The following is a 13,957-nucleotide window of genomic DNA, read 5'->3' as shown; positions in this document are numbered from 1 at the left end:
ACACTGGCAGGGCTAGGGTCCAGGACTCTCCTCTTCGGGTTTTTGGGGGATGTTGCTAACTCCCGGTCCGATAAAAGGCACCACACCCGCAGTAGATGCGCTCGGTGTGAGGTCTCGCAGCAAGCTATCAAATACAGCGCATTTTCCGGCTTTAAAAAAACGCTATGCGTCGCCAGGTGTTTCATCGGATTTGAGGTGTTACTTCCTTTGACAGTATCACAGTATCAGCTTAAAGCACTTGTTGCAGGCTGCTGAGTTTGCATATTTTGCTGTGAAGTACAGCCAGACTTTTGACCACTTCGCCTTGGGCATTTTTAATCTGTAGCGCTGCTCTAAAAGAACGTACGTACCTGGACCCACCTACTATCCTCGGAAACGTAAAATGATTGGCTAGAATTCAAAGTGTATGACATCTCAGGGAAAAAAAAGCACCGAAAAAAAGCACTGAAATGTGCGCTGCTTTTCGGTCTGGTTACTACCATTTATGTCAGAACCGGTGCCATCATGGCACCGGATACCGGTACCCATCCCTATATATAAGTTGTTCTACTCAACCTACAAACTACTGTAAAATATCCACTTTCAAGGTTTAGATGATATCATTGAAATTTAAGAATATGATATTCAGACGTTGTATTGCATTACTGTTAATACACTTTGTTCACCCTGTTAATGTTAATGAAACTAGCCTCAGTCACAGGCTGATCGTAGAGATGTCCCAACACTTACTGTAAATCCTTACAAGTACAAAACTGTAGAAGTATAAATGCTGGCAATGGTGTCATCCTCTTGCATAGGCTATGCCATAGATTCACCATAGAAACATAATTCAGGCGTGAGGCCTCACTGGCTGGTGACCCCTGGCAGCCTCCAGTTGCTAAAATGTGTATTCCATGATTGGTTAGCAGGTGGTTGCTAGGGGTTTACACCAGGTTAAATTGGTCTCTAAGGGAGTGCTATAGTAACTAGCAGATTGCCTCTGTTGCCCATAGTTTGCATGGAAGATGCTGACTTGCCTGCAGAACCTCAGCATTTTCTCTCTGAGCTGCAGTGAAAGTTGAAAGAAGTGCAGCAGAAAATGGAAATGAAGAATCTGTGCCTTCAAAGTAAAAGTTGTCCCTTTGTTGCGTCAACACTTTTCAAAAGGTGCAGGTTTCACTTTTAAGGCGAACAATCTCTGTTTCAAGTTTATTTCCCACTTTTCATAGCTTTGCTACCGCTTGGCAAGTAGTAGTAGTCTTTGCAGACCACATTGGGATCTTTAACACAAACCCAGGGCGACCATGACAACCTGCCAGCGAGCAAAGCAACTACAAGCCTTTATGCCTTTTCAATCAGCCTCACACTAACGCCTCCTAGCAACCTTCCAGCAAACACTCACCAGGTCAGGGAATACACTTTTACCTAGAGATTGGTGGTTGCTAAGGGGTCGGCAACCAGTCTCCAGGCCTGTATGACTATAAAATATCATTTGAGCAAACGCTGAATACTCTAACCTTCATAACGATAAGACCATTGTAGGACTGTTGCATTACACAATGAGTCAACCATTTTTTTTAAAGAACTGTGACTATGCAGACAACAGCAAACATTTCAACATTCATTAACTGTGGGCTGAAGGTCTCGACTGAAAAAGTGAAAAGTGAAAGTTGTGCAAAATTAGATTTCTATCTGGATTAAACAGAAGCACAGACCTTGGTCAAAGCTCTCTGTTCTAATGTGCAATCAAACGCCTTGTTAACAACCCAGCTTGATATTTTTTGCCAGAACAGTTTGGATCAGTTTGGGGTGGCTGTAGCTCAGGTGGCAGAGCAGGTCAGCCACTAACCAGAAGGTCGGTGGTTCGATCCCAGGCTGCTCCAGTCTGCATGCCAAATATCCTTGGGCAAGATACTAACCCCGCGTTGCTCTCCGATGCATCCATCGGAGTGTGAATGTGTATGAATGGTAGACTACTTAGCACTTAGGTCAGAAAAAGTGCTTGTGTGAATGGGTGTGATTGGGTGAATGAATTAGTTGTATAAAGCGCTTTGAGTGCTCAGACAGAGTAGAAAAGCGCTATATAAGAACAAGTCCATTTATCATATAACCATTTACCATCATTAAAAGCTTCTTCATCTGCCCATGTGTTCCACTTCGCTGGCAGGTCTTTACATAACAGCCAAGGTAATTACGGCCCTTTAGAGGTGGTGACAGGTAGATTTTGTTACCTTTGGACAAGACCAGACTAGCTTTCCTCAGTTCTTTCCCATCTTTTTGCTAAGCTAATCTAACTCACAGCAGTTTCATAGTTGCTGAACAAAAAAAATGCTGTTGATCTTCATAAAGCTGCTAAAGTTCTTTAGGGAAATGTCAAGCTCTTCTCTGTGTTAGAATTGCTAGTTTATCACCTAGTAGCAGTATGAAAATACTGACTTAATGAACCTGGCCTTCTGCTTCACAGGGATGGGCTTGCAGGCGTTCATCGAAGCCTTTTTCTACTTGGCAGCTCGCAGGTTCAAATCCCTGGCACTGAGGGAGCAGGTAGTGTCACTGCTGGAGCTGTGCGAGTCTCAGCTCGGGCCTCAGCTCGGACCTCAGTCGGGCGTCGAGGAGAGGCGCTCTCTGAGCTGCAGCAGGGCGCTGCCGCGAACCGTCAAAACTCAGACGCCGTGCCTCACCAACCCTCAGCTCAGCTCTCCGGCTCCCCTCCGAAGGGCGGCCAGCCAGGACTACCGGCATCAAAGATTCAAGCCTCGCTCGCTCAGAGCAAATGTGGAGAACTGATGAGAGGGAACTAGTCATCCAACCCCCCCCCAAACACTGCCTTTAGCATTCTCCACAGGAGCAGAGGAGTTAGGTGTCCACCCCTCCTCTGCAGCCCCAGAGAAGGACGAGCCGATGCCCTGCTGGCTGACTCGCAGGAGCATTGTTCTCTTACTGATTGCTTTTTCTTCAGAGGAGGAAGATGCCAGCAGGGGGTTGTTGGAATGGAAATGGAAGAAGATATAAGGAGGTCGGTGCATTTCCTCCCATCCTCCCGGTAGGATCATATATGAAGAACACGATCTGGTCAGGAGGAGGAAATGGCTGCTTTTAATTGACTTACTGATTCTAGAAGGCAGCTATATGCCTCCCTTTCACATTTGTCTGGTAACCCTTATGGTAAAACAAACTTTCTTTTCAGGGATAACATTAGACGCTCCACTTGAATCGATCCACACATCACACATAAAATAAGGAAAAGGGAGAATCCTCAGTGTATTATGTTCTTGAATTTGCACAGCAAATATTTCAGCTATATTACTTTTGCACAGAAATGGACGTGACTGGGCATTTGTGCGCTCACTGTTTGAACTTGTGTGTGCGCGCGTGTGTGGTCACCGCTGTATTTATTTGCGTTTAGCTTAGCGGCGAAAGCCTGTTGACAGTGAGCGGCTCAGCTGTGCGCCTTCCACGAGCCCATTAGCGACGAGTTAAGTGAATAAGTATTCAAAGGGAAAAAGGGCCGCGCGGCCACTTATCCTCTTTCAGTTCAAGCAGCTATTCCAGTCAGGCAGCCGCAAGACCTCCAGCCATTATGTTCTTTAGAATGTAGCCACACAACTGCCATTGGACGTAGATGTCTAGAAATAATTGCATGGCGAAAATGTTTTACAGATTCTTAAATGAGATTTGGTTAGAAAACCGAATGCCTCATAATTCCAGAGTAACGTGGCAGCTGCTGCTAGAAGGTCGCTTGTCTTTTTCTTTTATGCTAAAATTACTAAACCAATGAAAGAAGTGCAGTGTGGGCAGCTTGTGGAAAACAGACTGAACTAAATATTTAAGAGATTTCTGCTACACATACTGTAGGGCTAACTTATTTACTGTATTCATGATGTGAAGTAGATGTATGAGTTATTAAACACTGGCACATAACATGAATGACATGTATTGATAACACTATCAAACAAAATAAAAACATTTTGCTCTTTGAACTGGAGATGTGTGATATTGTGATAATAATGTACGACTCGTGTGTGCGCTATTGTTATCGCACCTACGAGCGAATTCACCTGTGAGCTCATTAAAGGGCACCATTTGTCGCACATAATGGCGCCGGGGTTGGCACTCTGAGTTGTTTACGCCGCCGTCTTCAACGAGGCTGATGGATGAATTTAAAAACTGCTCGCTTTTTACTCGCCTTAAGACGGCAGATCTGTTTCACAGCACAGCCATCTGCCAATGTTTCCCCGACCTTCTGTTGCAGAGGCTGCCAGTGCCAGCTGATGCTGCAGCTCCGCCATCTTTAGTCGTCACGGTTCTTTTGTCGCTGCTGCTAATAACCAGCGGTGCTCCGAAGCGCTTGCTCGTGACCCCAGTTGGTGTGTGTAAAAGCACAGATTGGAAGAGTGTCATTACTATTATATCTTTAAATTCAAGTTCATCACTCTGTGCTTGCCTTGTTCTGTGTTAAGAGCCAGCCCGTGGGTTTCTCGTTTATGAAATGAAAAGGCTCGTCACATACAGTACCGTGCAAAAATCTTGTGGCACCCCTCATTTCTTTATATTTTGCTTGAAAAATTGAGAATCGATGCAGGGTATTATTCAAATGTTCAAATATAAATGGAAGTAACGGTATATGAAACACAAATAATCACACAACTTCAGCCTTTTCTCCATTTCCTTTCCTTAACAGTGGCATATTCTTCTTCTGATGAGGCTTTGGAAAACACCAGATGCATCAATTGGAGCTTTTTTTGTTTGTTGTTTTTTTTAAGGCTAGCTACTTCTTTTACTTCTTTTTGTCCTGTACTTCCTCAAATTTTTTAATGACACAGTGCACACCATGCTGGAAAATGCCACCTTTTCAGCTAATAGCTCTTTGGGAATCACTTTGTTGGTGAAACAGTACTATTTTAAGTCTGTCAAACTGTATTATCTTTGGCAATTTTCAGTATGTTACGCTAATTAGCTAGGAAATCCCAAGCATTAGCATTTGGGATGGAGCCTATCCCAGCTGTCATAGGGTATGGATAGGTCGCCAGATGATTGTGAGGAACACAGAAAGACACCAGTTTAGCTCAATGTGCATGTCTTTGGACTGTGGCAAAGAGCCAGGTATCTGGAGAGAACCCCACAGACGCAGGAAGAACTCCACACAGAAAAGCCCCAGCTGGATGCTGGATTCAGGATCTTCCACGATCACCTTGCTGTGATTTTCAAAATTAAAGTTATTATGGATACAGAAAAATCTGGGCAGATTTTGATCCACTGTGCAATATCTGGGAAGTGTCTATTTTTTTTTTAATTAAATAATTTATTTTTTTAATGAAGCATTTTAGTTAGATCAAAACTGGATTGAAGGGGAAATGATGTATGCACTCCGCACTGGACGGGAAACCATCTCATCTGAAGCAGGTGACTGTGTTTTTTCAACTTTTGGTATCTTTGAATCCTGAATCTGACCACTGGGCACCGGTAAGGCTAGTTATTAGTAGTAATAATGCTTTTTTTGTAGTTTAGAGTTTTACAAGCCTGGCATGCTGAACATGTGCCTTTGGCTGCAGGGAGACACTTGTTCCACTTGGGCAAAGAAATAAGTGAGCTTCACAGAGAACAAGAAGGCCTTTCCTGTAAAATACAACAGTTCGTGAGGTTGGCTGTTACAAATAAACCTAATACAATTTGAATATTTTCAAAGTACATTTCTATTTTCTTTCTGTTGCACTTAAAACAGTTATGAGGGTTTTTTTTAAATATAACTTTCAGCTCACTTTACAGGAATTTCAACAAAATTGCTACAAGCTTCAGGCCTGTTTTAATTTTTTACCCGATGTGGGGAATGACAATCAGGCAGTATGTAGGTCAGACTTGCTGAGCGAAACAGACACTACTTAAACTGTACTTCCACAAAAAAAGCTGCCTTTGGACCCTGCTACTGAGCATATGTTCTCTCTAGCTGTTTGTCATCTATTGCAGCCTGCCTGAGTATTTAATGAACACGTGATTCATCTGTTACGCTCTCAGACTAAGCTCCATTTATTCTATCAGAGAAGCAGAATAAGTGTGATGGATCAGCACGTGTGAGGCGATGAGACAGAAGATAGAAAGGCACACGATTTTAAAATAGCTAAATAAAACTTTAATAGGTCTAGTTGCAAATGTACATAAATTGCACAGCCACATTTTGTCAACACAAACTCCTCTGTACATTATTGTTTTGTCACTGTCGTCAAAGGAAGCAGAATCCAGCAAATACTTTATACTTTCAACATACTTACAAAAGTATTTTCTACAAGATAATAGAAAACATACAACATCTCTTACTTTATTTATAGCTTTATATTTCAATTCATCTTTAGTCGGATTGGCTGAACTGTGTGTTAAGAGTGACCTCATGGTTTCCTGATTTATAAAAGTAGACCATAAAAAAAACAAAACAACAACAACAAAAAACCAACACAAAACAAAACTGAAACATGAGGAGTCGAATTAGAAACCAAAAACTGCAATGCCTCTTCTACTTGTATCCGTTTAAGAAGTACTGGTGGGATAAATGTGGCAACCTTGTATCAGTTTAACTTTTGTAAACTTCAAAGTGAGACTATGTGACTTTCATAGTTTAACAGCTACAGGTAAACTGATAAAATACATTTGTTTGTTTTTTTTGCTCAAAAGCATGAGCTATTTCTTAATTCAGAATAGCTAATGCTATTAAGCTAGTTACCGGTACATTACTAGTTGCTAAAATGCTAAGCTACATACTACATTTTTTAACACCAAAATTCCAAATAATTTGGTCAAATAACAAATATCCCTCAACTTCATGGTGATTTAGCGCCAGTGCAAAGCTACTGATCAGTACGGTACCTTTTTTGTAAAACTGACCTGCAAACATTAGCTAACTGTAATCTTAGGTACATGCTAACAGTTATTGTGTGTTATATTTTTTATATATGATAATGCCCAAACCTATGAAAGAAAAACTGTATCAAAGTTATTCTTAGTTACTCTATAAAATCTGACTTACTGACATGTCATCAAATTAATTTTTTTCCCTTTATTAATGGGCTCCATATAAAGTAATTAGCCAAATAGTAGAGTTTTAAACAGTCGAGCATTTAGCAGAAATGCTAAGCTATCGAGTGCAATCGTGTCGCCCATGATTTTAATGGCTCTGGTTCCAGAAGTAAATTCCCATTCATTTTCTCCAGTGATGTTTCACGAAATCCTTATATGAAGAGTTTTAAGCCTTGAACCAAACCGTATAACTGTAAAAAGATGATGTGGCTCAAAAAAAAAGTGCAGCTGTAAAAGACTGTACATAGTTACTTTTAAGAGTGAAAGAACTACTTATCCCAAATCTCAGCTTCCCCATCAAAGAGCTTTCAAAACAAAAAAAAACAACAACTAAAAAACAGAATCTGATCCTTCTTCCTTCTTTGATGGATAATACTTATTGAGTTTTGATATATCTCATAATCAAAATCTCTGTGGAGAATATGAATGAGATTCTTACTTCCAGAACCCCACTGTTGACCTCTGTAGTAACAGTAACACCAGTGCACCATAGTCTGAAAACAGACTCACTAATGTGCCTTTAACTGTAAAATGTGCCACAAAATTTGCTAATGGTACCAAACAGTCAGCAAATGCTACCAATGAAAACAGTACGCAGCGTATTTATTGCTATCTAAATTGAAGAGCTGTTTCTACTTGTCAAAGTGACACAGTCTGACTTTCACCTATGCAGATATTTCTACAGGCGCTTAGACGTCGGGTGAGATGTGAAAAGTCGTGTGAACTCATCAGTCTGAGGCAATTTGTTCTGGTTCAGAGAAGGAGGGGGAAAGTCACATCGTTGAGAATCTCATACAAAATGTTGTGAATTCGCCATATCATAAAAATCCCTTACTTCAATTTTAAACTTTGCCACATTTTTAATCACCTGAAAAAACAACAACCAAAAAAAAAAAGCCAATTACAAACATCAACCACTGAACGTAAAAGTGCATAGAGCTAGACTGATGAGAAATACAGGATTGTGCTTGTGAATCTCGAGACTGGACTCGACTTGGCCTGTAACCAATGAAGAAGTACATCCCAAGAGTCAAACTCCTACTTGTTTTTTTTTTTGGCTAGCAATAACACACTCTAAATACAAAAGAAACCAACAACTTTAAACAGAGAACACTGAAAGGTTAAATTTGATTGTATAGTTCTACCCAATGAGGACAGATGACTTGACTGAGCTGTTTCATATTTACAGTATCCATAATGGTACAGCAGAGTCTGAGCACAAGATACATTTACAAAAAGCTCTGTTAACATTAGGTAAAAATAGTGTGAGCATTTTATTTACACTATCACAGGCTGCCCAGCCTTTTAATACACTCAGTTACACATCATATATTCACGTCATGTCTGAAAAAAGCCTCTCGTCATCATCATCAACATCATCATCATCATCGTTCAACTAGCAATCAGAGAAAACAAATGGTGATACTGACGCTACTATTGGCTATAGAGCAAGGATGAAGCATGCGCGGCCTCACGCTTGATGTATAGTTTGTTACAGAGTGAGAAAAACAGCTACAAAAATATCCAAAATACAGAGATGGTTGGGATGGATGGAGGGATTAAAAGGACCAAACCCTGTGTTAAGACCAACTGTGAGTTAGCATCTTCACATTCAGAAGAACAAGATAAAGAAAGGCGGAAGTGAGTAAGAGGGGGGAGAAGGAAAAAAAAACAAAAGCGAGACAACGATGATGTCACTGGGATCAACAGAGTCACAGTTTGGATGCAGCATACTTCATAACCACGGACAAATAAAGCATCGAGAGCGCAAAAAATGTCAGGACTGGGGGTGTGGAGGGCGCGCCTTGTAACGGCTCATCAGTCCAGTGTATAGTATGAGCGAGCGCGTTTAAGTGCATCACTCAATAGCTCTTGTGCAACTAGAGAAAATCAGAAAAAGACCACGCACAGAACTCGTGATTGATAATCTTTGCCTTCAAGAGCAGCGATGAGCACCGGGTGAGACCAGATCGCTCCCGTCTCTCGCGCCTTATGTAAAGGGTTACGCGTCGTGGGATTACTCTGAAGGACGACCGAGGCGCTCGCGACTGCTCGGCAGCGTGGCCTCCCTCTCTCCAGGGCTCCAAAGCAAGCTACACACGACAGTCTTTCCATCGGAAGAGAAGAAAAATAAAACTCGGAAATAAAGGGCTGCTTTTATATTTGAGATTATCAAATATAGGTATATGTGTGTATAATCTATAGAAGGAAAAAAAACTGCATACATCTATTGAAAATTTCATGAATATAGTATCACATAGAATTCATTTAGTTAAGTGTTTATAATACATCTGCAACGCGTTTGTTTCTTTACAAATCCACAGTATAAGTTGTGCCAGTATAACTTTTTTTTGCAGAAAAAAAGCTGCTGGGGAGATGTGGGAGAAAGTCGAGGTGTGTTCCTTACTTAAGGCCTTTCATGTACCAATAGCTGTTCGCAAAGTGCACTACGTAGGGAAAGGAGGGGGGTGGGGAGGGGGCTGGTCAGGGGATGCTCAGGAACACACACTCGGCAGCGGAAAGGGAAACGTAGATTGTTTTGGATTAAAAATATCAATTTTCTTTTAATAAGCTCTTATTTGGTTCTTTAAAATAAAGCACTAGTAATCCTCTCGAGGAACTAAAGTGATAATCCTCAGTACGTGCTGTTGGTTTTGAAGTGGGTCCACTTGGTCATCAAGAGGGACGAGAAGAAGAACGAGAGAGGAGGGTTGCGAGGGTGACCGTGTCTGGCGGTCGTCACTGTGTTTGGGTATATAGTGGTTCGTCCCAGGCTTTGACAGCGGCGTGAATTGTCCCAGCAAACTACGTGCGTCCATTGGCAAACAGCTTTGAGTTCTATATATACACACAAGCTCCGCCCCACCTCCTCTGGCCATCACCCTCATAAATGAAGGCCGTCTGGTGATCTGTCCGTCAGCGTTGAAGTTCTGCCTTTTCTGGCTGGCCCCTCAAAAGAGTGGCGCCCTCACTCCTACACTGTCTCCAACAAAACAAAACAAAAGAAAAAAAAAGGAAACGTCTGGCTTATAAAACAGACTCACACACGCACACGCCTGCAGTCTCGCAGTCTTTCAAACAGACATGCATCCACGTATGCACGTAGACATCCACATGCTGAACAGCTGTACACACTCGGGCGGTCAACTCTCGCTCGGGGCAGACGCCGGGTCTTTCTTAGCAGTTGCTGCTGTTCCTAAATTCTCCGTTTTCCGTGATCTGCAGTTTGGTGGGGTTGGTGGGGGAGATGCCGTTGCGCGTCTGCATGTTGTAGCGCTCCTTTAGCTGGCTGAGAGCGCTCATCAGACGGGCGTTGGCAGCATCCAGTGATGCTATGCGCTTCTCCTGTGAATGCACATGAACACAGTAAGACCCGGGAAAAAAAACCCAATATTACAGCTTCCTCGTCAGTTGGAGGAGAAACGTGACGTTCTTATTCGTCCCCATCCTGACCTGCTGATATCTGCTCTACAACCAAGCTTTGTTAATGTCACGAGCTTGTTTTAAATGAGCGGTAACCTTTGGAGCTGGAAAGTGAAGCTGACACTGATATGCAAACTAACTGTCATGTTTATATTTTATTAGGGTTTAAGGTTAGATTGTCATGGGTGTGGCTGCTTCAAGTGACAGCTACGTCCTAACTAGGCTGCTAACTGTCTGCTTAGGCTTCCCATCTGCTTGTTGTACCAACAGCTCATGTAAGATAACTGAATTGAATACAGTTTTATTTATATAGCACCAAATCATAACTACAGTTGCATCGAGGCGCTTTATATTTTAAGGTAAAGACTCCAAAATAACAGAGAAAATCCCAACAATCAGGTTACACCCTGTGAGAATGCATTTGGCAACAGTTGGAAGGAAAAACTCCCTTTTAACAGGAAGAAACCTCTGACAGAACCAGGCTTGGGGAGGGGCCCCATCTGTGGCGACCAGTTGGGGCTGAGGGGAGGAAAACTGGCTATAAAGACCAAGACTGTCATTCAGTTTTAGTAGAAATTTTTATTTTGTTTTTTTTGTACGCTATTTAAGCATTAATTAGCATGTGTTTGTGTTGTGAAACTGAACACTATGGATGCAGCTTGCTAACTAAACTAGCACTGACTAACAGCCTCTTCTATAAATATGGTGGTCTTTGGCTCCAAAAGACCAACCTGACAGCAGCCAAATATGCTAATGCTGCTAGAGGCTTTAAAATGCAAATCCACAAACCAGTGGGTAGAATCACTGTGATTATGTCCATCTTTTACATACAGTCTTTTGTTGTAAATGGCTAATTTCAAACACGCCCCGTTCACGAGGCCTGACTGATCTCCTGTGGTGTACTCTGTGTAGTTTAACGCAGATAAAAGCTGCATTTTAAAAAATATATCAACTTCCTGTCCCGGTCCACTAAAGCAGTCTTCACTCCCCGTCTTTGCAATGACCTTTTTTATTTGCCTTCTATCTGCGCTTGTGTACCAAGGCTGACAATTCATTGCCTTACTGCAGCGCACGTGTTTGTAGATGCAAACTCATTACTGTGTGTGTGACAGAGATTATTTGCCAATGCATGTTTGTGTCTGTGTAAACATCAGTTGCATTTCTTTGTCAAAGACGCCGTGAAACACCTAAGCTACAAAGATGCAGATTTGCTCTTAATTGTGTGCTGGTGTTTGCACTTACAGCTCTAACACACACACAAGCAGGACGGTTTAATCCTTCTATACAGCCGGTAAAATTCATACCTGCACAATCATTCTCTGGTGACAGTTACAAACCCAACGACAAACATTCAAAATTCCTTAAAAATGCTCAAAAAGAACACATTCTTTCTTTTAAGTTAGATTTTCATGCAATTTTACACAAATATGAACCACTGTAGATTATAGAGGTGCTACATGCTGACAGACAACCAGATAAGACACTTTTGTTTTATAAGGAGGAGTGGGAGGGAGCTGAGAAATTCTGCTCAGCCATCCAAGCTTGTCAGTGCCACAGCTAGACAGCTATGAATTAAACATCTCTTTGTATTTCAGTGACCCTTTGTTTCCTCATGTAGGAGAAGCAAGTGACAGCACATACAAATTTAATACGCAGCCCGCGGTGGGGTCACTACGGTGGACTGACCTGTGCGTCGATGATCTTCTGTTTAGAGTCTACCACCGCCTGCATGTCAGAATGATCCTTCTTCAGCTCCTCCTCCACCGACATTAACCTGGGAAGATAAACGACGACAGGGCAGAGTTAGAGGAGCTGTGAAACGACGCATCCCAAAATACATCTCAGCAAATCTGCCTCTTCTTCCTCCTTTCCCCTGCCTGCTGATGATGCTCTTCATCTGGAGGTCTTTGTCGTCCTGCTGTCTGCGCAAGCGCTCCTCTGACTCCTCCAGCCGGGCCTGATACTCCATCAGCACCTTCTGGGCCTGCTCGTCCTGACCCTTCAGACGGGCCTCGTACTCCTCCAGCTTCTGCACCGACGCCCGCAGTTTCTCCTGCAGCACCGCGATCTCCTGCTGGTACTGAACAGAGAAGCGGAGCGTTGAGGACGCTCTCATCATCGTTTTGTTATCAACGTTATCATCAAGCCCTAGCAGCGGGGTCCCCTTCTTCATTACCACGAGACGAGAACAAAAAACGACAATCTCTCAATCAGACCTGGGACTGTGCTGCTTTGTGTCTGAGATGGAGTATAATTTTGGTCTAGAGGGAATTACTGTGGGACATTTTATATGGAATGTCATGATAGCACATTGAAAAACACTGATTGACATCACGGTGCCTTTGACGAGCCCAGTAAAGCTTTTATTGCCTAAAGTGGTGTTAGAAGATTTCCAAAGGCAGCCTCTGTTCTGGATCTGAAACCAATGACCTACTGAGACATGTAACTGGCAAAAAGAAAGAAAAATCAAAGCAAGAGAGAAGGGAGGAAAAAGGGAATTTTGAATGAATAAAGAGGAGGTGATAAGAAAAGGATGCAACCAGTGAAGCAGAAACTTCTCTTCAGCAAATAGACTGCATATAAAAGACAGATGTAGCCAGCATGACATCATGTAGCTCTGAAACTTTTTCATAAAATTAACAGTGGGCTGTAAGCCCGTTTTCCGATACACTTATTTTTAAAATCAGACATGCTCAAAGTGGGATTCGCCCCCTGCTGGCGTTGAGAAAGATTGCAATTTTAAGGCTTATATTGGCTTTAAGACTCAGCAGCTATGGCCATCTTTAATACACAGCCTATGCGTCAGAGAACAGGAAACAAGTAGAGGAATCAAACATTTTTTGACGTCTAAACAGTCTAAAGCTGGGGTGGGCAACATTTTTGGCAACCTGCTAGTGACTAATTCTTGGACTTGCATCCAGTCGTTTTTGCCTAATGATTGCCGGTTGCCAAGGCAGTCACCAACCAGTCTTTAAGCCTGTGCGCTTAAAACATCAAAGATCACACACTGAGAAACCAACTACAAACACAACCTAAACCTGTGGACAGAACCTCTGACATTGCCATTCCTCAAGCCTCACTGCTAGTTTATAATAATATAATTTTATTTATATTATGCCGTATCACAACAATAGTCGCCTTGTTTATATTATAAGGAAAGGCCCTACAATAATAAAGAGAAACCCCTCAATCAGATGAACCCCTATGAGCAAGCACGATCAGATCCAATTACAAAGCGAGGGCGTCGCTCACTCTGTACCCGTTCACTCTTATTTGCCCATGTCACACTACTGCTTTCCATGGGGATATTTTCTCCATCAGCCCTCTTGTTCCCAGCAGTACGAGTGACCTCCATAGATTCATCGGCTGCTCTACCCTTTTTCCACTTCTCTCTCCATCTCTGATATCCCAGATGTTCTTGTCACTAGATCCCCTGAGAACAAATGACATCTGCTGTATCTGAAGTTCATTTGTTCTATCCTCAGCCCCT

The 13,957-nt window shown here is 42.3% G+C and overlaps 2 protein-coding genes across 11 annotated transcripts in view; one reads left to right on the top strand and one right to left on the bottom strand.

Moving 5' to 3' along the window:
• ttll11 (tubulin tyrosine ligase-like family, member 11) overlaps nucleotides 1-3,959 on the top strand; it is a 29,172-nt gene extending 25,213 nt beyond the window's left edge. Inside the window, exon 10 of the mRNA XM_087843831.1 lies at nucleotides 2,444-3,959. Within this exon, the coding sequence (XP_087699957.1) occupies nucleotides 2,444-2,766 (323 nt within the window). The 3' untranslated portion in view covers nucleotides 2,767-3,959. The remainder of the gene's footprint in view (nucleotides 1-2,443) is intronic.
• A 2,124-nt stretch (nucleotides 3,960-6,083) lies between these two features.
• The window catches only part of dab2ipb (DAB2 interacting protein b), a 176,719-nt gene continuing 168,845 nt past the window's right edge, over nucleotides 6,084-13,957 (bottom strand). For all 10 annotated transcript variants that reach the window (XM_006796814.3, XM_006796816.3, XM_006796815.3 and 7 more), the window contains 3 exons: nucleotides 12,345-12,547; nucleotides 12,154-12,241; nucleotides 6,084-10,389 (listed from right to left, as the gene is read on the bottom strand). In XM_006796814.3, the coding sequence (XP_006796877.2) occupies nucleotides 10,222-10,389; nucleotides 12,154-12,241; nucleotides 12,345-12,547 (459 nt within the window). In that variant the 3' untranslated portion in view covers nucleotides 6,084-10,221. The remainder of the gene's footprint in view (nucleotides 10,390-12,153; nucleotides 12,242-12,344; nucleotides 12,548-13,957) is intronic.

Source organism: Neolamprologus brichardi, chromosome 7 (genome assembly GCF_056152115.1).
Source record: "Neolamprologus brichardi isolate AB-2024 chromosome 7, ASM5615211v1, whole genome shotgun sequence".
Classification (NCBI taxonomy): Eukaryota; Metazoa; Chordata; class Actinopteri; order Cichliformes; family Cichlidae; genus Neolamprologus; species Neolamprologus brichardi.
The sequence above is the reverse complement of the archived record's forward strand: the minus strand, read 5'-3'. Positions and strand labels throughout refer to the sequence as shown.